General features: G+C 32.8%; 1 protein-coding gene across 2 annotated transcripts; it reads right to left on the bottom strand.

Moving 5' to 3' along the window:
• Positions 1-402: 402 nt before the first annotated feature.
• On the bottom strand, positions 403-26635 carry LOC125062488 (aryl hydrocarbon receptor nuclear translocator-like protein 1). Of its 2 annotated transcripts, none has more exons than XM_047668469.1 (10): positions 26404-26634; positions 9102-9274; positions 8322-8485; positions 7502-7689; positions 6217-6388; positions 3522-3753; positions 2709-2962; positions 2223-2424; positions 1443-1637; positions 403-711 (listed from the first exon to the last, which is right to left on the bottom strand). In XM_047668469.1, the coding sequence occupies exons 1-10, from the start codon at positions 26553-26555 to the stop codon at positions 629-631; spliced, it is 1815 nt and encodes a 604-aa protein (XP_047524425.1). In that variant the 5' UTR covers positions 26556-26634; the 3' UTR covers positions 403-628. The 2 variants fall into 2 exon arrangements, with proteins under 2 accessions (XP_047524425.1, XP_047524426.1); XM_047668470.1 differs by having other exon boundaries at positions 664-1365; positions 26404-26635.
• Positions 26636-26956: the final 321 nt, after the last annotated feature.

Here is a 26956-nt window from a genome sequence, read left to right as displayed (position 1 = left end):
CTAGGTTTTAACAAATAACGATTGCCTTGTGATATATATGGCTTGTTGGACTCAGTTCAGCCCTGCGATTCTGTAACTTACTTTTCGAACTCACACAGCGGTTTTCGGATCGGCGGTCGCTCTCAAATCAGTCCTGAAGCAGTCATTTTATGATTTGGCATTCTTCATAAAATGACTGCTTCAGGACTGATTTGAGAGCAACCGCCGATGCGAAAACCGCTGTGTGAGTTCGAAAAGTGAGTTACAGAATCGCAGGGCAGTACTCGGTCCGTTGGGCGTTATGATTAAACATTATCAAAATAATTAACAATTAATGAAAAGCGTGTAAAGCTTGAAACGTATAACTATAATTACATAACTTTTTATCTAATACTGTATTCACTAATTTGTAGTAAAATCGAATTGAAAGACGAAATTATTAATAATTTATTTTATGCCAGTCTTAAATCATAAACATCACATCTATAAAATAATATACAAAGTAACACAGTACATCAAAGGCCGAAATTGTGCGGATTTTTATAATTAATCCATCTAAATGTACCATTATCTTTGCAAATAAACGATTTATTTAAAGCGAATTTATGAAATCTATTGAGTATATATCATTGCCGCCGTCTACGTAACACTAATTGTTAATATTGTTGAAATACATTTTTTTATTGTGATAGGCCTCCTCCAAAACGTCCTTGTAGTTAATGCCGTGTGTGTCTGAAAAAGAATTAAAGTACATAAATAATGGTATCAATTAAGTGTAAGTGTAAAGGTGTTTCTTGTTATAAGTCCTTCTTAGTATGGTGTGCGACATCTATCGGAGAGATAGTGTACTAAGAAAAGTACATTAGTAACTGCCAGCAAGTGTGGTGTCGATTGTATTGAAGTGGGTTAATATAGACCAAAATGATTGATATCGAATACACTAATTTGGCGACCTTCGTCAGGCTATTTCAATTATCGGTGACGTTAGAAGTGCAAAGCCATTACTTCAGCCAATAGAATAACTTTCGCGCATATTAACTCGCATAGCGATAGCACAAGCAGGTGGCATTAGCTTATAAATACATAATATAACTTAGCATTTAGTATCTGGCAAGCTGGGTAACAACATATTACTATAGCTGCAAGCGCATACTTTAATAACTTAATTTTATGCTATATATGAAAATAGGCAGTTATTTTGAAGGTAAATAAATTCCCACTCGATAACAGCTCGTCCACACGGACATACGAAGGCATACAATTTTTCCTGCATCTTTATCTCTACGAAGTATTGCTTTTATAAAAGTACGAATTCTTAAACTGCAAGTGACGCTTTCGCCTGACATATGTCCATGGACGGCGATTAGCATCTGAGCCTCCCAAATCCTGCAAAAATACTTCGCTTAGCATTGCGCAACATTACAATTAACACTTTTATTTATACATTCTTTGAACAGACTCACCAATCTCCGTAATTTTTAACTGTTCATTGGGATCCAATTTCAAGACTTCCATAAGGCTTTCATCAGATATGTCATCATAATTTTTAGGTAGCTTAGTCGGTGGTTCGGTATCTTCATCAGGGTTCTTATATGTTATTTGGGAATTGCCACTGCAACCAGCTTCAGAATTGTCATCGGACACATGGTTGGCGTTTCCTAAAAGTATATAAAGACGTATTTACCAGCTACGATATTCAAATAATTCTTTCTCTTCGTTCTAACTGTAATGTCCTGTGATATGTACTGTATGCTTAAGTTCATTTGTCTCAACATTAGGCCTATATGGAAGTTATCACTCATAATATATCCCAAGTATTACAGTCTAACAAAGATTACATTACCAAAACCGTCTATATTCAAGAACCCATTCGTATTTGTAAAGTACAAAAACATTCTATTTAGAAGAATAAACTAACTCTTGAAGCACTTGATATACAACCCGTAAAACAAAGGCCGGCAACGCACTTGCGAGCCTTCTGGCGTATCACTAAACATCAAGTGAACCTCCTGCGCGTTTGCTTCCTATTACATAAAAAAAACCCCCGGTGATGGTACAGGATCTTGACATTTATAACTCAATGTTCCACCAAACCTGGTGCGTTCTAAGAACTAGATCCTCGGCTAACGGACTCAAAGTGAGGACTAGGGGTTAGGGACTTTAGACTCAAAGGCCGTCAAATGTATAGCTACCCAGGGCATTAGTCCCGCAAGCCAAGTTGTACCCACAATTTAAGTATTTACCTATAACAAAGCTGCTCCGTATAATAGCGTTAAGGATCCTATCCCGCTGTGGTGGTATTATTGATAAGCGAGTATAGTTGATATCATTAGGTGAATCTAGTAAATTGTCCGTATTATCTCTGGAGGGCAAATTAGTAACTAAATGAAGAATGACTTCTTGCAGTTGTTCGGGATCTTCCACGGGTAGGCTTGAAGTATTTTCCTGTAAAAATAAGATTATATAGAATTAATATATTATTCATGTTTGTAAAACACGCTTTGTGCGCTTTGAAATATATAAATGATTTTAAAACTGTAAAACTAATGAATTATCAAATATATTGTTACAAAAAGTTAAAGATAATTTTTCACGTTGACATAAGATGGCGTTACTTATACCAAAATATATTGTGTCGTGTGCCACAGTGAAGAGTTAAGACTGCTAGTTATCCAACTTTGCTCACTACTTAGTACCTCAACTACTTAGAAGCGACTTAAAGCTCTTACCTCTGAAACATTGATGTCATCCAACTCCTTAGTGTCACCATTGTTCACGAGTAGCATAAACTTCTTCTTCATCAAACGGATGAGTTCTTTTCCCTCCCGTTCATTAACTACCGTGTTAGTACAGACAAAGCTGGTAACGGCATTCGTATTTTTATCAACGTCCAAATGTCCCCGGGTTCGCATATAAATAAATTGTCCGTTTTTGGTCATCAGCCGGTAACAAGACTCCCCATAGAGCCGATTTTCATCGTACACTGTAAATGAAAATAATTGGTTGATTACGTCTATGAACCAATGGACTCTTTCTATGTGCTAACACTCCCTCGTACGGAAGGAAATACTAGTAAACCGGCATACCTAAGACACAAAACGACTTATACTATATTCAATGTAGTACCACAATTTTTTTGGCTTAGCCTCGAGGCCTTCAATGGCTCAAGACAAAGGAGGAGCTTATTTGGGGCCGTTTAAGTGATATGTAAGCACTAAGGGGGGGGGGGGGGTTCTTTGTATTTCTTATATGTTGATTATGTCAACAGTAATTATTAACCTGACGAATTGCAATTTCGAGGATTCCTACAAAAAGTTAATACGTTTATCTACTATTATTTCGCTGACAACAGGAGAGGGGGGGGGGCAGTAAAACTGAAATTTGTCCCCCCCCCTCCATTGCCCCACCATTGATTGCAGTAAAACCCTTTATGCCTTGGTTTTATTCTCGTATTATAGTATTCCTCGTATTACAGGAGTCGTACTTTGAGCTAAATCTCAAGGAGTAAGTCTTAAGAGTCAGACAAAGTAGAATATACATACTTTCACGCAGAGCTATAATGACCCATCGCACGTCGTCTCGGTGCATAAAGTTCATCGCATTAACTCCACTAACTTCGTGTGTCATATACCCTGTGACCAGGGCTATGCGTTGCTCACATTGAATGATTTGTCCATCTATTGAGTGACGGGTGCGATACTCCATTTTAAAGGACTCAAGGAATCTCTCAGTCATAAATGTCTCTGTTGCCGGTCGGGCGATGCCAATAAATACCTGATAACAATATTTTTGATGAATATCTGATTTTAAATATCTGTACAATTCAATTAATTATTGTTATTATTTCCCCCTCATGAGCTTAACTGCACATCCGGCTTTAATATCTATGCCACGTGAGGATCGGCACATCATAGCCTATACTAGCAATTCAAATATTAAGAGCCAAGTAAATGATAATATACGAAGTGGTTCGCTGCCTTGGGGTGACCACCAGGGCACGTCTGAAGCTGACGCTGGACGTGACAGGAAGCAGGACGTCAGCGACTCTCAGTCCAGGGCAGGAGCCGAGGAAGCCGAAGATTGTGAGGGGTGGGCATAGATGACGATTTGCAGAGTAGGGCTTTGCCCACAAACTCTCGGTTCATATAAATATATGATATGGTATAGATATAAAACATTCGTTTAATTGGTTGGAAAAACCACATATGTATATCTTCAACTATATCAACTTTTGCAATTGGCGATCTAGCTGTTATTACACGCCAGCATCAATGTGATATTTAAAAAATTATATGTGGGAAATGTCACTTATGTGCTGACAAGGATGACAGTCCAATACACAGCATCCGGTTACGAGAAACGAGCTGGAACGTATTATGTAAAGAGACACAATAATTTAGTTATACACCTTTATTGCTAGTTAGCACAGAAAGGAGATCTCACCCAAAAACAAGTAAACGAAAATGAAACAGCAACAATTTTATGTATAAAGCTATGGGAATATTATGTCCAACGTCACTATCACACAGTAGACGAGATTGATAAAATAAATAACAAAACTTATGAAATAGATATTACAGTACCAACACACTATATCAAATTCAAATTCAAAAATCATTTATTCACGTAGGTAACACAATGTACACTTGTGATTCGTCATTAAAGATATAAATATTAATGCTTCTAATTTTACATTTACTGCCAGTTCTCAAATCAAGGGCGTAGAACGGCAGAGAAGAACTGGCAATAAACTCTCCGCCACTCTTTTTAATCGCCATGTTTTTTTTTTTACAACGTTTGTAAGGAGCTGCAACCATTACACCATGTTCCACATGACATTTTAAGTAATTAATAATTATATCATAGCCAAAGATAGAAAAACTTAGCAAATATCATCCAATTCAAACAGAAATCACTCGGAATAAGTAACCGTGTTTTACCGATAGATATCAACATTAATAGTAGCTGTAAAATTATTATTAATAAAATTCAACAATTAAATGCTTCTATATTATATACTATTCTCCACCTCAACCATAACCAATAAAGTACTTTGATATTCAGTTCTTATACAACCACTACACGACTAATAAATGGACAAAAAGAAATTATAAATATTATTTTTTTAAAAATGGCGACGTGAGTGCCTTCTTTCTGACGACACATCGGCTGTACGCCGTGCAGTTTCAATCAACCTTTATAAATATTAATTATCTAAAAATATGCATAATGCTCATTGCGGGAGGCACAATTCTGTGTCTATTTCAAAGTTATGTCTATAGCTATGAGACAGCTAGTTACAAGTACAACAAAACTGTTTACATAACTGAATTGTTATTCTAATTCGACTACAAATCGAAAAATACATTTAGAAATCGCGCCTCTATATGTCGAAATTTCAGCAGTTAAATAAAATTTATCTCGAAGTTCTTTTTAAATCGAAAACTCGTTAAAACGATTTTTTACATTTCCCGTGACATTCGAGTTAGTAATTCCACTGTATTTTCCCGTTATTTTAAATAATACACAATCTACCATTTACCATACAATATCGGACCTGACGCAGAGCTTTGCCAGACAAAAGCGATCTCCTCTTAGAATTTAAGTAATTATTTCCACAAGACCAGATAACAATGAAAATGTATAGTGACAAGCAGAATAAACTATAAAATAATTATTGCGTGTCGAGCGAGGGCTTGCGTTATGAATATTATGTTCGGCGCCTCAATTATATAGTTTTAATTAAAGAAATTTGAAAAGAATTTGTGTATTTGCCTTAAATGTTTTTAGCGTGTTTTAATCATCATAGTAGTATATACTAAGTTAAAATACCATGATGATCAGGTGCAGGAATAGATCATTGTAGAACGAAATATAATTAATTGATTTATTGTACATCTGTGTCTCGACAAGTGTTACTAATATCGAAACTATATCACGTTTGATTGTGTGGATATGTCCAACAGTAGATATGATACAAAAGTCATCTGCCCACTGAAGTATTCCGAACATATTCGACTTAGAGTCCTTCAAAAAGGCCGGCAACGCACTATCGAGCCCTCTGGCATTGAAAGTGTCCATGGGCGGCGGTATCACTTAACATCAGGTGAGCCTCCTGACCGTTTGCCCCTTGTTCTATAAAACAAAAACGAAACGTCGTTCTTTTAAGGCGATGACAGCACGATCGTCTTTTGTTTTATATTCTCACCACTACGAGCCAACTGAAATGGTACTTACAATGTCGTTTCCACTTGAAGTTGGCTTTTCACCTCTATATCTTGCTCGGCGGACAATGTGACAGTGTTTATTGTAATTTGAGCAGGCCCTATCTGCTTTTCGGAAGGTTCCTTCTATATGGCACGACAAGAAATGTATTGGTCCCGATCTCTGCTGATTAAGTCGCCTAAACCTAAAAAATAATTAATATAGTTTGATGAAATTGAATCTAAAATTACAATATGACCCTTCTGAGAGCGTTGGTTTTATTTTTATGGACCAGTAAATAAGGTTAACATATTTCACTAAACTATGGCCAGCGACCTATATTTACATTTTTATTATTATTACTTTCAATCGTGGCTTCTAATTCACGTAAAAATGTCTTTATAGGGCACAAATTTTAAAGTAATGATTTACTTTTTGATTGCTTATACATATACTTTCAATATCTAACAAATGGTTAAAAAACGCTTTGACAAATCGGCTGACTGAGTTTCTGCGCCGGTATTCTTCATGTAATAGAATCGCATTGATCCTATCAGAACTTAAAGGGTACGCAGAAGTCTAAAGGGCCTCCTGTGGAAACACAATACTTTTCACTCCAGAAATTTATCCCTTATCCACGGAGGTGGGCAACTCATGAGGTGTATTAACTACGAGGGCGAATCCAGATGTTCATGGAGTTCACGCCTCAGTTAGTCCAGACTTTTATCACAATTTATGATTGATATCTTTTAACAAACTTCTTTATTTAGAGGACAGATGTATAAAAAACAAACAAATGATTGTTGGTCTTATAAAAAAACGTGCGTAGTACACATGTCAGAAGTGAAACTTCTTTGGCAAACAAATTTTTAAGACTTGTTCACATTTATACAAATCTAAAACGTTAGATTTCCGAGTCTTAGAGGGAGGGAAAAAGGAAGATATGCTAGAAAGTTAATGAATTTAATTGTCATTAAAATATTAAAAGAGTCGAAAATTAATACAAATTATAAATTAAATTTTTTAAATTTATATTTACGATAGTAAAAACACGTGGCATTTTTTATTTACAATTCGTCATTTGAGATTTTAATAAATTATTTTGCATATTGGTAATTCACACTTCTCGCTCTTTCCCTTTTCTTCGCCAAAAACGTTGCACATCTTCGTGACGCTAAAATTATTATTATTGAGTTGTAGTTACAGATGAACCGTAAAATGTCCCTAAAGAAGTTTCTCTTCAATAAACTTTGACTATGTGTATATCCGCTCTTAATTATTACGGTAATGGTAATGATAGTCGCCAATAGTATATTACCGAACAATGAAACTCCGTTTTTCATTGACGAGTTCTTCAGTGAGCTTCTTCTTTCCATCTGGATCGTCGGGTATCAGTAATCGGCCATTCGATCCCAACATATACATAGGTGGCGTCAATTGCTCCCTCAGTACAGCCTGGTCACTTTCGTGTACGAAATTATATATGTTGTGACCAAGCAAGTCTAACTGTTAAAAATTAAAGAATACAGTTTATACTAACCAGCCTGTATCAATAATAATATAAAAATCAGTCGCAATTATTAAGCATTATAAACTACATATTACGGGTGAGAAAAACTATTAAGAAATTAAAACCAGGACCGTGGATTTGGATCTTTAGAACAACAAAATCGGACTTAAATTTATGTCTAATACACGTGATTTTTTTAACAGATGAACAATAAAATTAAAAAAAAACGGATTGCTGTTTAGGCAACATAACAGTTGAAAACATAGGCTAAATAAAAAACTTTGCAATTGCAGATTTCGCATAGCTGGTTACATCTTCGCAATGCATACAATAACAACCGTACGTGACGGGTAACTTATGATTTAAAATAAGGCAATAGAAAGCCTTTCAATCTAATCGTTAACTTTTCAGAGAGTCGATGTTCAAATATTTTGTATATATTTCTTAATGTACAAATAAGGAGAATTTAATAAACATCTCAGTACGGTTGTTAAATACAAACGATATTAAATATAATAGAAATATTATGAAGTGATCATGTTAGAAGTGCGTTTGGTCGAATCTTCCAGTGTCACCGTTTCGGCCTCCATTTCTTTTCACTCGTGGAAATTATAAAAAAATTACTTACCTCACTGTAACCTAAATATTCCTCTATATTTGGAGAAACGACCACAAATAGACCTTTATAGGTCACCGTTATGAGGAATCCTTTTAACGTTTTTAGAAGAGTTTTTGTAAAATCACAACTGAATTCCTTACTGTTTCTCGCCCTGTCTAAACTATCTCCAAAGACTGAAACAAAATAAAAACTTAATATAGCAAAACTGAATTAAAGTATTGTATACGCAACCAATAATAACTGATTTGACCAGATTATTAATGAATGACTATATTGTACAAATGGAGCATTTCAAGGCAGTTTTACGATTAGTTAGGCAAAGAAATATTATTTACCAGCATTCTACGCTAATCTGTTTTTTGTTTCACGTGACTTTGACAACAATTATTTTTTTATAAAAATATGATTATTTTACTCCATAATGCTTTTTAAAACCATATTTTATTTACTCTCAATAACACTTAATTTTTCATACTGTCAATTAGCCTATTGAGTCGGCTGGACAGGTACTGCTTTAAAATTATCAATGATGACGCACATACACCTAAAACCCTGCAAATTCAAACTGCTGATATGCTTTTAATTTGCTAATGTGACAATGATTTTACAAACACTGTAGGTAAGCTGAAAATAAAATCACCGTAAAGAAAAATTACATTCGAAAGAATTTGTGAATGTTAAGTCTGGTGAAAACTTAAATTTACAAAGTGATCTACACTTATAAGTAGCAGTTGTCTTGTTTGTAACTAAACAACACTTTTAATAGTTTTGTTTAACTAAAACACTTACCATATTGATGTGAGCGTAAGTAATGTGCAGTAAGTCGCAGAACGCTAGTCTTGTCAATTTTTCGAGCAGGAATCGCCACCGGTGGCACCAAACTTGCCAAATGTGAAATTGATTTGTTCATCTTATCCCTTCTTTGCTTCTCTGCCTTATTCCGAAGTTCACGAGGACTGTCTCTGGAAAAAATAGCGGTGGTAAAATTTTACAATGAACTGGCTATGTACTGGTTTGTTCATAAATGTATCACAGGGACATTCGCTATTCAGTCGCCCTATGTCAGTTTATAGAATAAAGGTTAGGTTCGCCATGTCCCGAGTATCATCTGAGCGAGGGCCGATAGATTTACGTGCCCAAAGACTAACGCCAACTTCTTAATTAATGTTCTTTATTTTATTAGGTCCCATAATTTAATGTGTAAGCGAATGTATGTGTGAATGTGTGTAATGTGAAGTCGAATTCCTAACACTAAAATATATAGTATGTAACATTTTCGTTTACCATAATTTCTAAGTGTTAACATTGCTTATTAATACAATCAAGTATACAGTATTTACAATTTTATTAACCATCAAAGTAATAATAGAAATAATTAAAATGAAAATCAAAACAAATTTAAAAAGTTTGGTCCCTATGGCAGTGTACCTTTAACGCTGGCAGCATTTCCTCGCTATATTGCGATACTTATTCGTTGAGCCAAAAAGTAAAAAAAAAATATAGTCTTTTATATTTTTGTGATTTATATTAGAAGTTTTTGTAAATAATTTGAACGTCAACAGGTCTTACACGTGGGTTAATTATGATTTTTTTCACAACATAATTAGTACAATAAAAACATTTTCTACTACTTAGTACATCGGTAGAGTGGACGCGATGCCAAATCTAAACATAGCATTCCATTCTCCATTAAAATCTATTACAGCGAGTGATCGCCAAGTCGTTTTAGAAATGAGGTGTGTCGTTTTACTTTCTCTATGTAACTATTAATATGACTTCAAGAAAGCATACAACAATTTTTATGGTTTAAAATTAGATTTCCTAGCAAAAAAAATATAATTGGATACATGATTCACCAGTTCTTTATGCAGACTTTTATATTAAATTTAAGATATAAGTAATATTTAAAACGCTTTTTTTAACTACTGTTTCTTGTAATGTTTATTCGATTCGTTTTTTGTCTTAATTATATTTTTTTTACTCTTTGAATTTGTAATGAAAAACCTCTTAGTAGATCAAAATCAAAATACGTTTATTCAATTAAGATGGGTCTTAGGGCATGCTTATGAATGTCAAAAATTGGTGTATTATATACTTTTAGTTTATATATCGTTCGATCGTTCATACCCTATAGGAACATATTATAAAAGTTCACTAACGCTTAACCATTAGTTAACAAAACTAATTATTTTAAGAAATACTAACTATATTTATATGAGGTATTATGAAGTTTAGATAAACTGTTTATCACATCACAAAATTTAGTTTTTATTACATAGTGGGCTTTACCCATTTTTTTATCACTTTTAGCCGTGAACATTATGCTTATCAATTAAATGTTTATGTTATAAAACAATTCTAAAGGAAAACAATATTAATTTATTATATATTTAATTAAATATTAATAAACTACATTCAGATATTTTAAATAATTCAACACGGAGTTAAAGCCCGTGCGAATAACTTTTTCATTAAGACATACATAACTATATATATTATATATATATATATATAACAAGCATGTTAAATTAAACATATAATATATTTTTAAAAATAATAATGATTCAGTTTGGCGCCTGGTAGAAAGTACTGGTGACCCGAGCTGGTGCTTTTCACGTTCAACAAATAAGTATCGCAAATGCTGCCGGGGCCAATTTTTTTTTTAATTTATTTATTTTTAATTATCTTATGCCGGTTAATAATATTGTAAAAACTCTATTAGTGTAAGTGTATTTTATAAACTTAAAATTAACATATTTTCAAACATTCATTTTTATGTTTTTCTTTTAAATTGTTAAAATATGTGTTTAAAAATACACATTTTATAGTTTGAAATGCGCCCCTAGCATATGACAGATATATGACGCAATGAAAATATGATTTAGATTTTGTATTCATTACACTCTGATTAATACGAAAATATGTTATAGTGGGTAAAACAAATGAATAATAAAGGTAAGTCTGAGTTGAGACTCTGCGCTATAAATTTAATGTTTTTAAAACCATAATTTCACGACCAACAAGGCACCAGAAGATAATCCACTCCATATATGGAAATTGTATTCCTTTTTACAACAAACTCCAAAGCGAAATTAGAGTAATATCACTGAATAAATTCAAAACTCTCGCTAAACGCAAATTAATCCATTTATTTATAAATTTGACGATTGTTTAAATGATCCTAATCCTTGGGATTGATTAGCTCCAGTTAAAACAATTTGTATGACTCAAAACTTGGCAATTAAGTGGCGGATAGCTTCTTGCCAGTTCTTCTTGCCCGCTCTACGCCCTTGACTTGCGAACTGGTGGTAAATGTAAATTTAGAATCAATTTAACATCTTTTATGTTGACGTTCATAAGTGTACTTGGTTACCTATATGAATAAAGTTATTTTTAGTTTGAGTTACATCATTCGTCAACCGTTAAAAAGTCATAGTTCGCGGTAAGTGTCATCTGGATTTGACTCTAAGACCTTTCCAATGATGCCTCATAACGACTTCGTTGGTGTTATAGATATCTATATATATAAAAATGAAACCCGTTTTCCATTGTCATGACATAACATGAAAACGGCTTGACCGATTTGTCTGATTCTTTTTTATAATATTCCTTGAAGTACGAGGAGAGAAAAATTAAAAAAAATGAGTGAAAAAGTCTAAAAACAACACTTTTCTATATTCCCATACAAAATATTCGTAATAATATTTAAAGGCAATTTGAACTTTAATACCATATCATAAAGTTCAAGTGTTAGTGGAGGTGTTCCGAGAAGGTAAATTTTTATTTTTTGACATAATGTATTTGTTGTATTATCAACTTTCTTTTTTTTATCTTACTAGCTAAACCGGTGTCCCGAATAGCAGAATAGATATTTAAAAAAAATAAGAATCGACTGTTAGGCGGTACGATGTTCGCCAGGCCAGCTAGTAGGTAATACATTCATAGTATTGGTTTAAGGATAACTTTATTTCTCATAAGAATTGCATACATAATTCACTTACTGAGAACAATATTTAAAACTAAGATTAAAAATTAGAGATTAGAGCGCACAGATGTATGTACACATATAAAATAACAAAACAAAACAGCAACAAAAATGTGAGACATAATAAATTTGATTTTTTACTAGATGTGGCATTTGATGGCATAGTCTGATATAGCAAGTTTAAATTGATTATTTTATTATTTTTCATAGTACATAATAGCTAGTTATATGTACCTATATAATAAAAATGAATCGCAAAATGTGTTGCTGAGCTCAGAACTCGAAGACGGTTGAACCAATTCAAGTATATTTTATTATCTGAAGACGGTTGTAATGGAGTACAAAATTGGGAAAATAAAAAAAAAATAGAAATTGGTATACTCGTATATATTTCTTATTTATTTTGCAAGTTAAAGGAATGTTACACCTTACTTGAACTTTTTACCGGATGTATCCAGGCCTCCAGACCAGATACTGTCAAGTAACAGACTTTTAAAGGAAATGGTCAAACTGTACAATCTTTTGAAGTGAAACATGTGCCGATAGTTCGAGGACATTGCATTGTGTACCGAAATTTTATCGCCAAAAACTTCGTCTTTATTATGATAATGAGAGGAGGAATTATAATAATTTATTCACATTCTGTCGCAATAAAAGTGCAAGTCCATTATATTATTCTAAGCAAAACCGTGGCACATTTAAATCTCGGAACTAGTATATATTAATTGAGTCCGACTTCAGACAGAAAACTAGAAAAAAAAAACTAATGACAGTTACCCATCTAGGTGTAAAGGTTTATCAATACAAATTTATCAAGCCCAAACACCAGGTAATTAGTGTAAAACGTTAGAGAAGATCCATCGACTGCTTTTCTCTATTTAATCATCATATACTTAATAAAAAGATTAACAAACGCTCTAGACGCCACCACGATTTCTGAAAGGTCCTCTCAATATCATAAACGACGATTTTACCCGCGATATATATATAGTATCTCAATTCGACCGTCAAATTGAGACACCTCCTCCTTTTTTTGAAGTCGGTTAGTTATCAACGAAAAAATCGTAGATAGGTGAACTCCCCACAGGGATTTTAAGGCTTTTTAATTTGATAATTCAACAACATTACCGCGTAATAATAACCTATACTTATAGTAAACGCAAATTTCTATTGTTATTGTGTGCATTTTCTCCTACATAACAATTATACATTATACAAGTCTCGATGCTTATACATATTAACGAGACATATATTTCGCGTGATTCATTCGAGAACAAGTTACTATATTCTGTTAAATACTCGCATTATCAATCGGGTTTAATTAAAACAGGTAGTTGATATTTTTACGATTTTACGCGAAGTAGTTCGGCGGATTGCTTGATTCATGACTGTATCTTTGTTTATCGAAACGACAAATTTTAAGAGCGCTATTATTATTATTTAAATATACTTTGATATATATTTTGAAAATACTTTACAATAGTAAATCGAGGTTAAAATAATCATAACACTTTTAATTCCATAATACAAATAAATTTAAATTGAAGAGAGAATTTTCAATTTTTTGCTGTCTACAGCCATCTTGCGCGTAGATGCAGATTTAAATACGAAAACATATCTGTTGGTTATCGATGAATTATGAGACTTAAAATAAAATTTATTGTTTCTTAATCAAAAAGAATATTTACTTTCATATATTTTATAACATATAATTTGATTATGTATAATTTTTTTTTATTATGGCGGATTAAAATATGTGGTATATTGCACAGGTGTATTCTGCAGTAGGCAGCATCACACTATATGCGTTCATTTTTGTATTAAAAAGTAAAACAACTCTTTGCAGCATTTCATATAATATACTTACCTAACGTAAAAGTACAAAATACATGCACAGAGAATCAAATTGAATATTAAGGTTTGATGATTATTGTTATATTTTTAATGCACTCTCACAAATCTTTATAATTATGTATATTTTCTTTTTATTTTATTTGAGTTGCCAGGAAAAACCTGAAGCGATAAAACCGCCTGTTGCACTATTAAGTGTTTTTGTTTTAATGTGTAATAAAGTGTTAATAGTTAATAAAATAATAAAATAAAGTCCGCTCCCTTTTTATAGCAGTCTTTTGTTTTTGTTTGCATCTGTGTCCAGTGAACATAAGGTATAAGTTTATTTTAAAGTAACACTTATTGCATGGTCATGTATTTTTAAATTCTCTCTATTCTGAATCATCTGTTCTACCATTTTTTGCGATCCTCTAATAAGGCTTAAAAGCGGTATACCAAATCTACGCATCATAAGTGTGTATACGAAACATAGACAAATGCGTGTATGTATTAAGGGTCATAATGAAAAGCCAATTTAAATAATTTATAGCTTATGAAATAGTTAATACACTCTCGTGTAAACAACATAAATATGCGTGACGTAAAAATCGTCTATATAATTTATGTTGCAGAAAGATTTATTCTAGAAAATTCAATCAACCATAGATTATATTGTGTATTATGTCTGTGCCATGTGACTACTGTACTATATTTTTAATTTAACCTTCACAAAGAGTTTGAAAATCTTTGGTTCGATTATTATCTGTGTTCACGAGATTTAGCTTGACATAATAGCATGTTCTAAATTGAGCCATAACATTACTTTGTAACTGCGTATAACCTTTTCAATTTTTGGCAAAAAAAATGTTAATGAGTAGCAGGCATATTGATGTATCTGTCTTATTGGCATCAGATCGTAATTTGGCAACATTTTAGTATGGTGGGGGAAGTTAACACATAAATAATGATTTCTGCACCTTCACTGTCCTTTACAAACAGCATATAATAGAATATAAGCTAAGCTTATATTCGAAGCTTATATTTTAACTATTCTGGTCTGAGATTTGCCAAACGCGGCTTTAAATGAATAAATTTCCTTTCGATTAAAAAAAAATTGCGGGCTCTAATTTTGAGACATCCAAATTGCATATAATTATATAAAAGAAGAGGGCCGATTGCTGGCCCTGCGTCATAATCGTGAACGGGTGTTACTTGTGGTGACTGGTCAGACTTGAATTCGTGTATGTGGTGATGTTAGTTATTTCGACTATGATTTGCGTGATGTTCCCTCGAGAATGTAAGTGCGTCCTCCTATTTCACCATGCCTCCTGCTGATAGAGGACAAATGTTTGTTTTAAATTTATTTTATTATTATTAATTACTTAAGAAGTCGAGTTTTTCGTTTCGAGTTGGAGAGTGACAGAAAGTGCAATTAAATTTAAATTAACAGTCTAGGCAAGTAATGAAACGTCATTTGCCTAGCTGTTTAATCAGCTGGCTGAACATCTTTCAGGCCGTTAGTTAAACGGCGCCGTTTAGTTAAAAGGCTAGGCTGTTAATTGAACAGCTAACTAAACTAGTTTTCTGCGACATATATAGTATAAAGATTATCCAGTTGCTACAACCCTAGATGTTGGTCTTCAGATTTCTGCATCTGTTTCGTAATAATTTTTAATTTCATAGCCAATTAGGTGCTATGTTTCAGTCGTATAATACACATGCAAAAGATAAAAATGTTGTATTCAAGTATTGTTTATAGACAGCTATACTTCACTTTTCCGCTCTCGATAATTCCTTGGATTTTTCCATCATTTTCACCTCACTCACTTGATTGCTGTTACAACACTCTTACCAATGAAATGTAGTCAATTCTCTTGTGGATTGACATACTTCACAAATATGGTAAACAAATTGTTTGTAATCAAAACTCTATATATACTAGATTATTTTACGTAATGTCGAAAGGTATGTTGTTTTAGATATAAATATATTTTGTTAACGTGATAAGTAAAAGCCTATTTTAATTATATTAATTGATTTTGTTCACAGCACGAACAAGAACATAGATTGTAAAATACTTTAAAAAACTCCAGCGGCGCTACAACCTTTTAGGTCTGAGCCTCAGATTTCTGTATCTGTTTCCTGATCATTTGTATTTACTAAAAGTCAAAGCAACTTTCTGTGTCTGACACACGCCCACTTTTTGAGTCTAAGACATACCGGGTTGTCACGTTGTATTCCTTCACCATACGAGTGTTAAACGCGCATAGCGACAGAAAGTCCATTGGTACACAGAGACGCTGACTAACTAGGTCAAAAATGTTCCTGGAAAATCCTTTTAGCATCTATCTTGAAATGAAATGTTATTAATAATCCAACGAGGTAGCCGTGGGCATTCATGCTGAAAATCGTGCATATTAAACTGCTGAATAATTTATTCACACACTGAACACAATATTCGTTTAAAAATATTTTATCTAAAAAATATCGTGAAGATAACTACACATATGTACGACAAAAGTGTTACGAAATTTACTGCCAGTTTCAGGGTGTAGAACTTGAAAAAGTGGAAATAACCGCCCAAGTTTTAATTGCCTAGTTTTTTGTTTTACAAGGTGCATGTAGAGCAACATGAAATTAATTATTATAAAAGTTTAATTGAAAAACGTTTCTCCATAATTACTTAGGATAAAGCAATCATCCAATGAATTTTTCAGATTTCTTCTGTTTGCCCACATTGTCTAGTTGTCCTTACTTATTGGCTCATCGTACGAGCAAGTGCTAAATGCATAGAACTAAATATCCATTATTCGCCCAGGATTAATTGTTCCATGGTTATTCATTTTTAACCAGAATACGGCATACGTGCTGGTGTTCATATACTACATAGTATTTAGTGATCAGACGTTGATGGTTCAAAATTATTGCGCACTCCGAGACGCTTTTACCGTAATCCAAGAGAAAAACATTATTTATATATTATAAAATTTTCAAGATTTAAAAAAATAAAAAAAACATGATAACGGGCATCATAATATTATAGTCATACTAGCTGCCCCCGCAAACTTCGTTTCTCCTTAATATGTTTTTTTATACTTATCCCACTTTTGAGTAGCTACATACCAATACATGGAACATTTGTTCGGTTTTCTGGAACGAAAACTTTTTAGGGTTTTCTGTGAATTTTTCTCTATAATATATAAACCTCATAAGTCATAAGATTTTAATTAACAAATAAAAAATAGGGGTTGATCGTAGAGGGGAGAAAATTAAGGCTTGTATGTATTCTCGTATGTTGTATCAAAAAAATAAAAACAAAAAATTTTGTCTAAAAAATAAATTTTTCTTTTTAGTGTGGACACCCCTTATCACTTGGGGTTTGAAAGATAGATAGTAGCCAATCCTCCGACTAACTGAATATGTATAAAAAAGTCATAAGAATCGGTCGAGCCGTTTCGGATAAGTATGGGAACGATCATTGTGACACGAGAATTTTATATATATAGACGAACATTGTGAAGTGCAAGAGTACTTATTATATATATTTTTAAAAATGTATCTACCTAAAGATTTAGATTATTAAATGCTTCTTTACCATTTAATCTTTTGTATTTGGAACGTCTAGATTCTAGACATAGATGCGCACGCGCTGTCTGGGACATTTTTAAAATATTTCCGATTGTTTGCCTAAATGGGTCACGATACTAAATATAATGGCGTCTGAAGATCTGTCAATCCGATGCTTTCACGATATAAACAGGTTGAGAAGTATTTTAATATTAATATATGCAAATGCAAATATAATTTTCATTATATATTCAGTCTGTAAAGTGTGTGTAATTTGTTACGGTTCACCAATTTCCAATAAACAACCTTTAGGAGGTTGTGTTTATTACAGTATTAATAAAATAAAGTTGTTTAATTAATAAATCTGGAATTGTGTTTTTATCATATGAATCACATTAAAGTATGTACCAGTTCAAAAGGCTTGGCGAAGAGTGGGAATAAATAGTCCAGAATGGATGGGTTGTTGAAATCAGCAAACTGACTTAATTTTGATTTTATTTTACTGTTTATAAGTGTATCTAGCCTAACTGGAGTTTAGCAGTTTTCAAATCTTGATTTCTATTTCTGCATTTTACGTAATTATATATTTAAAATATTTTTATTATTTATATAGTACATGACATATCAAGGCATTTATATTTACGGTCTTAGGTATTTTGTCAATTAAATTTGTCTAAATTAATTTATTATATTATTGAGAGGAATTTATCTTGATATATTATGCTATGAAATTGAATATGCGAAGCAGTAATCTCCTTACATTGTATAACATGATGTCAGAGCGAAGATACAAATAAATTAATGTATAGGGCATAGGAAAATTATGAAACCTATGACCTAGGAAATTGTTGATTTTTAGATCGATCATAACTTAACGATAGTATGGTACCTTGAAAATTGCATTTGTTTATCTCTCCAATATGTTATTATTTTAGTTTTTTTTATATAACGAAACTTTAACTTCACATATTCACTTGATGATACCTCTCTTAAGCAAAATTCTTGTAATCACATTGATTGAGGAGATTCCAACATAATATATTTCTAGAGAATGTATATGTATTATTATACTAGTACCTGTAGATACATGTATAATATTAGAGTCTGGCTAATGAAAGAAGATAACGAAAAAGCGCGGTAAATTTAAAAAAAAATAGTATGGTATCCCTAAAAGTTTGATATATTTTGTGGATTAAACCTACTTGATTGATTTTATTTTATTATTCTTTACATTGATAGTAACATATTTATAACTATTGATATTTAAAATGACTAGCATTGCATGGAAAACTAGAACTATATTTATTATAAAACACACTTTTATTCAAATCCTGCGAAAGAAACGAAATATTCTATCAAATAAAACAAAGTTTAGGCTATTGTACCTGTTAACTATTCGGAAAAAATATATAATAGAAATAAAAATGAGTAATTGCATGAAGTATCAAGACAATAAATCATACTAACCTAAGAAATTCAATGACATTCTGTGTTGCCATCCGAAAGTTTTCAAATAATTCAATTATCTTCTTTCATTAGCCAGACTCTAGTAACAGATTAAGGTAGTTTTCCTTTTTCTCATTCATATGGTAATGCCAAGAGTTTGACATCACGGACATTTTTTCGGTCTATTCTCTCATTGTAAGTCACAGATTATGTTGCTGTGCTCGATGAACTTAACGCTATCTCTGGTTTTAAACCTACCACGCCCCATCTTAGCTACTTTTGTTTTCTAATTAGGCACTTTAGTACCCGATTAATGCAATACATCTAACGAAATCTAATTGCAGTTTTCATCTACTAAAATAATTCTGGTCTAGAATTTCATAGCTTTATTAAATCCATTTAATATTAATCCTTGTTTAATGTTTTCCCAATCCAGTATTGTTCCACACCGGCACCAGCAAACAGTACGTGATCATATCGAAATCATACCCTGCTAATTCTGGACACGTTCAACAAATAATTACCTTCATTTAGTTTCAATCAAAATCGAAGTATTTAGAGACAGTAATAATCACACTTTGGTCGGATGATCAGATTTTCGCAAAATCCGGAAATTCAGTCCTTTTTGACATGTTCATACAAGTCATGTAATGACTTTGACATATCAGAGAGGTTTAGAGACAAAAAACTTATAGAATTTTGACAAATAACACTGAATGTTACCCTTAGAATTGTCTCTGCATTTGTCTATGGATTAAGAGACTATTTCTCCTATGAGATTTCCATCTGAGAGAAAATGGAAAATATCGAGATTTCAATCAGTATCTTAAAATGAACAGCGTTCAACAGCAGAATTTAATCATGGATGTATATACAAAACTAATCAAAACAGCTGACCGATTGAACGATATAATACTGGTATATACTTAGAAGATATTTCATAGAGGTGAGGCAATATTGGCATTCCTTCGATCAATTTTCAAACAAATAAACTCGGATTACTTTTGTACTAGATCCATCCAAATCATTCCCATAAATGTAAAACTAACATTTATTTATTTATATATGTACCACCACTATATGATACCAGCTGCCCACTGAAGTATTTCCGAAACAGTTCGACTTAGGGTCCTCAAGAAAAGAGAGTACCAATTCTTAAAAGGCCGTCAACGCACTCGCGAGCCCTCTGGCATTAAGTGTCCATGGGCGGCGGTATCACTTAACATCAGGAGCCGTTTGCCCTCTGTTCTATAAAAAAAAAATATTATGAAAAAATATTAAAGTATTCCGCCAGTCAGAAGAGCCAACGAAATTAATTGGTTTTATGTGGCGACAACAATTCTGAAACAAGCCGTTACGAACTGATTATTACGATAGCGCCATGAAACAGAAACGTCATACAAGTTTGAGTCATTCTTTATAGTTGTATATTTTAATATTTGCGTTAGTAATGTTTATTCATTATAGATACTTACTAATTTTATGTGTGTTTCTTTAAAGATACGGCAAACAGTTGGTGAAGCCTGTGCGCCAAATCTCCGTGCGTTCGAAGCGAATTGCACCAATGCACATCTCTTTCTATTTTAACATTTAACTCTGGTTTATTCGGAATAAGCAAGATAACAGGCATGCCTAAACCCAAAAATGAAAGTGGTTTGGTTCGCACATAAGGCTGCTCATCTACTTGCCTATTAGAAAAAGCAAATATACGTATAGGTAGCGTCTAATAAGCGTATAATAAGGTAGCGTCAATCTAAAATTTAAATTTGATGATACTTTCTGAATGTATTATAAACATTTTAAACAGGGATTCTAGCGAGATTAAAGTAACTATTTATTTTGTTTTAACCGTACTAGACATTTGAAAATGACTAAAATCGCAATTATAAAAAACATAGAACCTTATCGTACATAGTTCTTAAGGAGTTAAACACTGAGTAACTGATAACTCGCATGTGATTGCTTACTTCAACTATATTTGTTTCTATGTCATGTTTGTTCGAGACTGTTTGCTATCAATACGCCACGGGTACCTATGTCATTCCTATTAGATAAAACACTCGTGTATATTTCCTGTGTTTCTGAATCGTAGTTAACTTCGCGTCGTTATATATGTTATTTCTAGGCTGTGATTGGTGTTTATTCGAAGGGCCATTGTGTGAATTCTCAGGTGTCAATCTCACCCCGTAGCTTTTGTATGTGTGCACTATACCTTAATTGCCTTAATTTAAATGAAGGCAGCTACTTTTAACTGTCATACCGTCAACTAATACCTATTGATGAAAAGTAAAACCGTTTCATATAAAGTCAGTTAGTGTTGGCTTCAGTTTTCTGTGTCTGTTTCGTGATATTTTCAATAGGCAATTAGTGATCAGTTCAGACAAATAAATTTTACATTTTTCGGCACTCAATTTTGATTTTTTTTATATCATGTTTTAGTGATAAAAATATAATTAGTAAAAGTTGATAATATATTTAAAAAAAATCCTGGTTTTCTCTCACGACTTTTTCTACCCGTACGAGTGTTAAATGCGAACATTAACGGTTAGTGAAAGAACCTACTCGGCCAACACTTTTAAGATACTTAAGTAAAAAAAAAATAGAATTTTTTATAATTAAATTGGTAAGCCGTGGGTCCACAACGTATACTACTAATCCTATTAAATGAAGTTCCTATACACAAAACTTAGTGGGTTTTTTTTTTTTAATTTTATTGGACAATTCACACCAACTGACCTAGTCCCATGCTAAGCTGGTGAAGCTTGTGTTATGGGTACTAGGCAACGGATATACATAATAATAAGTTTTTATTTGCAAAGAAAGTGGTACATTTAGTTTGATTAATTATAAAAAAAGACCGCACAATCAGGCATATAAAATAGGCGTGCAAATGTAATATCAATTATCATGATGTCATAATTATAAGAACAGTTAAGTATAATTGTTGTCAAAACTTATGATCAAAACCTCTCCCACTATATAATTGGCACCTTGCCTTTAAAAATTTATTCACCCTCCCCTTGAAAGCACTACACGGCAGTGATTTATAACTTCTAGGAAGGTGATTGAACAGTTTGATAGTCATTGCCTAACAATTTTTACAATACAATACAACTTGCGGGAACCTACAATCGTGTTGGATCACTCGGTAGACAAGTCATTTATGAGTAATTGATAAACTTATGTTCTAAATATTCGGTCACGCTATAAAAGCACCTTGACATTAAAAACCTAATCACCTTCCCCATGAAAACATTACATGCCAGTGATCTATAATTTCTAGGAAGGTGATTAAATATTCTTACAGCCATGGCGTAACAATTTTTGGAATATTATAGCGCGGTGCAACATGCAGGCACCCGCAGCCGTGTTGGATCCCTCGGTATATACAAGCAAGTTTCTTTATATGTTTTAAATAATTTTGGATGTTTCTTTACAGTCATAACTGCTTCAAAGATATAGAAACTTGGTACTGTCAGAATACCGAGTTCGTGAAAAATTGGTCTACAGCTTATAAGAGGTCCAACGCCCATGATAGCCCTAATACATTTTTTCTGAGTAATAAAAACTTTACTCACATCTACCGAATTTCCCCATAAAAGGATAGATAGACATATAAATACATATTAAAACACCCAAGAGCTAAACACAACACCAAATGGTCATCACATCGATGTTTGTCTCAGCCGGGGATCGAACCCGGGACCCATGGATGGGAGTCAGGGGTACTAACCACTAGACCAATGAGCCGTCGAATGAAGTTTCTTGGCTTGTTTTTATTGTATTCCCAAACCTATCTATTAGTCAATTCATCACTTAGCTTTATATTTATCTGTCACGTTTTACCGTAAATAACAGAGTAAATTTAAATTTGCTTATTATACTCGTATAATCTTACTCTTAAGGCCGATTTACATTATCTTAGTGTTTAGGAGAGTGCTTTAGGATAGTACTTTAGTTGAAACATGTAAACGCTACTTGCTTTAGTAAACGCTACGCTAAAGTACTTGCCTTTCAAGTTGTACTAAAGCACTCTCCTAAACACTAAGATAATGTAAATCGGCCTTTAGTAATAGTCTTCAGTGCGTGTATCGATCTATTCCACATGAACGAACTAATGGTGTTCAGGCTAGTGCATATTTTAACTATTTATCAATAAAGATGAAAGAACGTGGCGATTGTGTATGTATATATATAAACGTTTATGTGTTTGTCCTTAAGTCATCGATATACACCGCTATGCAAGTGTACTTAAAGGGTATTTTTGGACATGGTGTACGATATGCTCCATAAATTTTAGATTTTATATGGTATAAAATTCTCTCTGTTTTTGTATTGATTGTATTTTATCGTCTTTAGTTTCTAAGTAAAATTTGTATTGTAGTGTGACCCTTAGCAACAAGGTTAAACAATTTAGAGTTTGAGGTTTTCGTACTCTTAGTTTTTTATAATGTTATGATAAATCTATAAAAGAGAAAATCATCTTAAATAATAAACTCAAAAAAATTGGGAATCTTCAAAAAAATTTGTTCCACTATTTAAATATATTATCACTGAGTAACATAGGACCTTTACCCAACAGAAAAGAATATAGAAATGCATAAAACACATCTAAATCCAACGGTATGCAACTGTTACGTTGAAAACTATAATATATTTTTAATACGTAAACAATAATTTGAATTCCACTCACGCGCAATTTATTTGCATAATATCATTGTAAACAAAGCCTCAGTGCCTAACGAAACGCTTACTTTGAAGGAAACACGGACCGGAGTTCAGATATTTGGAAACTAACCCAAGATATAAATATATATATAAGTGTAAATAAATAAAATTAATTAATTAATTAATCCTACATATCCTTGGTATTCAATTTTTAATTACTTTAAATAATTATTTACTGATAGCAACAATAGCGCAAAATTGCATTATAATCATTTTAAGTATTGCCGCTAAGAATAAAATAAATTCAATAAATAAATTTTCTGTCTAAAGGTGCGCTTACACGGGCAATTAAAATTGCTCAATTCCAGTCAATACTCGTCAATTATGACGTCACGACTACATCAAGCAATTTACGGCAACGGCAACAAGCATCAATACTGCGCAATACAATATTGAGCGATATGGCACAACTTCATCAACTAGGCAATACTGTCATACACGAGCATTTCAGTATTCGCTCGCTATGGACGACATTCTTTTTGCTGCGGCGGCTTGTAGCGCTTTTTTTATTATTAATCAAAAACAAAAAAGAAAGAAAAGGAAAAGGCGTCTGGTGCGTCAAATCTGGGTGCGATAGTTTTTGGCAAAGAGGCCGCAATTTTCATTGTGAAAATAAAATTAAACAATTAAAGAAAAAAATAATTAATTTATTATTTTTTTAATTTTTCTTTAATTCTTTAATTTAATTGTTTTTTTTTTCAAGAATTAGATAATATATTATTCAAAAACTTTACTAGAATGTCACGAACATACTTTGAATTACTTTTGAATAAAGTAATTAGAAATTATTATTATTTAGACCTCTCGCTGTCCCCGCGGAAGCAAGACGGCAAGCCGCAAAACAAACAAGTGCGAATGAGACATATACAAAAATTGCTAGGAATTTCCAAGTCCATTGGATATTCGTCAATTCGTATCTGCGACATTGAGCGATATGAAATATCTGGAGCAATTAGAAGCAATATCGCCGAAATAATTTATTGACATTTATTGAATTTATTGAAATCGCTCCATTAATTGCTCCAGATCGGTCCATTCGTATCGCCGAGCAATTATTGCCCTCGTGTAAGCGCACCATAAGGCATGTCGATTTCCTCTCGAGGTTTTAATAAAACCTGCCCTTTTAATAGAAATGACCTATTTCGCACGCAATTGTTTAATTTCGCGCGCAACATCTCACTTGGGAATAAACTACTTTAATAAGTGCATTGAACGCATTAGAATACCATGATAAAATTCAATATATTTCGGCGAATATAAAAAATTATAGATCAGTCGTCAACCAGATTTTAACAGACATTTTGTTGTCTATTTTTGTTTTCTTCTCTTCTTCAACTCTTCGCTCTTAAATAGTAAAATAAACTACAATTGAATTTTTTTTCATCCGTTTAAGAACATGTAATCTATAGTCCTGCATTTTCCAATTTTTCATCGACAGTTGCGAGGCTTGTAATCGATAAGGTCGCGTGTTGCTCTCATTTTTTAATTAGTCGAGCAACAAAGTGAGTGTTTAATAAAAATACTTTATAATTGCAGCATAAATACTACGATCTTTTGCACGTGGATTCGTTACGTACTTGTTATAGATGATAAACAACTCCGGGACCCGAGCGCTTCCAACTCTATAAGTATCTTATTATTATCTCGATAGACCAGAAGGTAGTGACCGGTCTTTTAGGAGGCTTACGTAGACAGATCCTACACGACCAATTATTACCTACATTCCAAGCTTATATTCTTCATACATCATATGTCAATATGATCCAGACAAATTTGCATTTATAAAAAATAATGTAATTGTGATTTTTTTAATTTATCACCCCCACAATGTTAATGCGGTTTTAAATTTGGACATAGAGAAATTTTGATCTTAATCTATTGTCCTAACATTGTATATATTATTAAGTATGAGAAGAAAATAAAAAGGTGGTGGTAAAAAAATTATTTACCGTTCAATATAACTATGTTGCACAAATTATATAATGTTGCTTAAGAATTTTCTTAATACAAAGACGTGGAAATTTGTGTCAACACTTCCTATTTACTTGGGAATGATAATAAACATCAAAACAATTTTCATATTAATTGCTCAAGCTAATAGTTCTCATTTTGCTTATCGCGATAAATGCGCAAAGTTGACATTTCAAAGTAACCTTACATTTAATGTGATAACAGAGAGTCAGCAATAGCATCACATATCATTCTATTGCTAAGGTAATGAGATTCTTAATTTATTGATAATCTATAGCTCTGTGCACGAAATATAAACAGATGTTAATATAGCGCGACACGTCTTTAAATTGGTTGCATTGCACAAACAAAACTGCAACACTGGTCAAATACAATGCATAAATTAAGATTGACCAGAATCGTATTACAACTTGTAAACAGTCTAAATATTATAGAGACTATATTTTAATTGTCATCACAAAAATTCGCACAATTCAAAATTGAATTTTGAAAATCGAATGAAAAAATGGATTTTGAAATTCGAATGAAAAAATGAACTTTGAAATTCGAATGAAAAAAACTTACCCCCTTCCATAACACTCAGAGGGTTTTCCTGGTGGCGTGAGGAGCACGGTGAAATTTGGCGATGGATACTCCTGTGATGTAGTTGCAATTTGGTTTCCGTATGGATATTCAAAACACCCAATTTCGCGGTCAAAATGCGACCAATCCGCCATTTTAGAATGCGTTGCAAGCGTGCATCGGCGGTCGCAACGTGCGCGCACTGATGTTAGCAGCTAGACTCTGCGTTCGCTAATCCGCATTAATTTATAAACAAGTCCTTTATAGTAAGTATCAATCATCTTATATCGTACGCTTGTATTATAAATATTGCATTTGCAGAAATGACTCGGTGCATTTAATTGCACGATATATAATATATCGATTTCCATTAAATAAAATATTAAATCAGTTAATTCGATCGGCAATACTGCCCTAGCGTCAGCGTGCGACTCTCATCCCTGAGGTCGTAGGTTCGAACGGTGGCTGTGCACCAATGGACTTTCTATCTATGTGCGCATTTAACATTCCCTCGAACGGTGGAGGAAAACATCGTTAGGAAACCGGCTTGCCTTAG

This window comes from Pieris napi, chromosome Z, assembly GCF_905475465.1.
Source record: "Pieris napi chromosome Z, ilPieNapi1.2, whole genome shotgun sequence".
Lineage (NCBI taxonomy): Eukaryota > Metazoa > Arthropoda > Insecta > Lepidoptera > Pieridae > Pieris > Pieris napi.
Note: the sequence above shows the minus strand (reverse complement) of the source record. Positions and strands in the feature narration are given on the sequence as shown.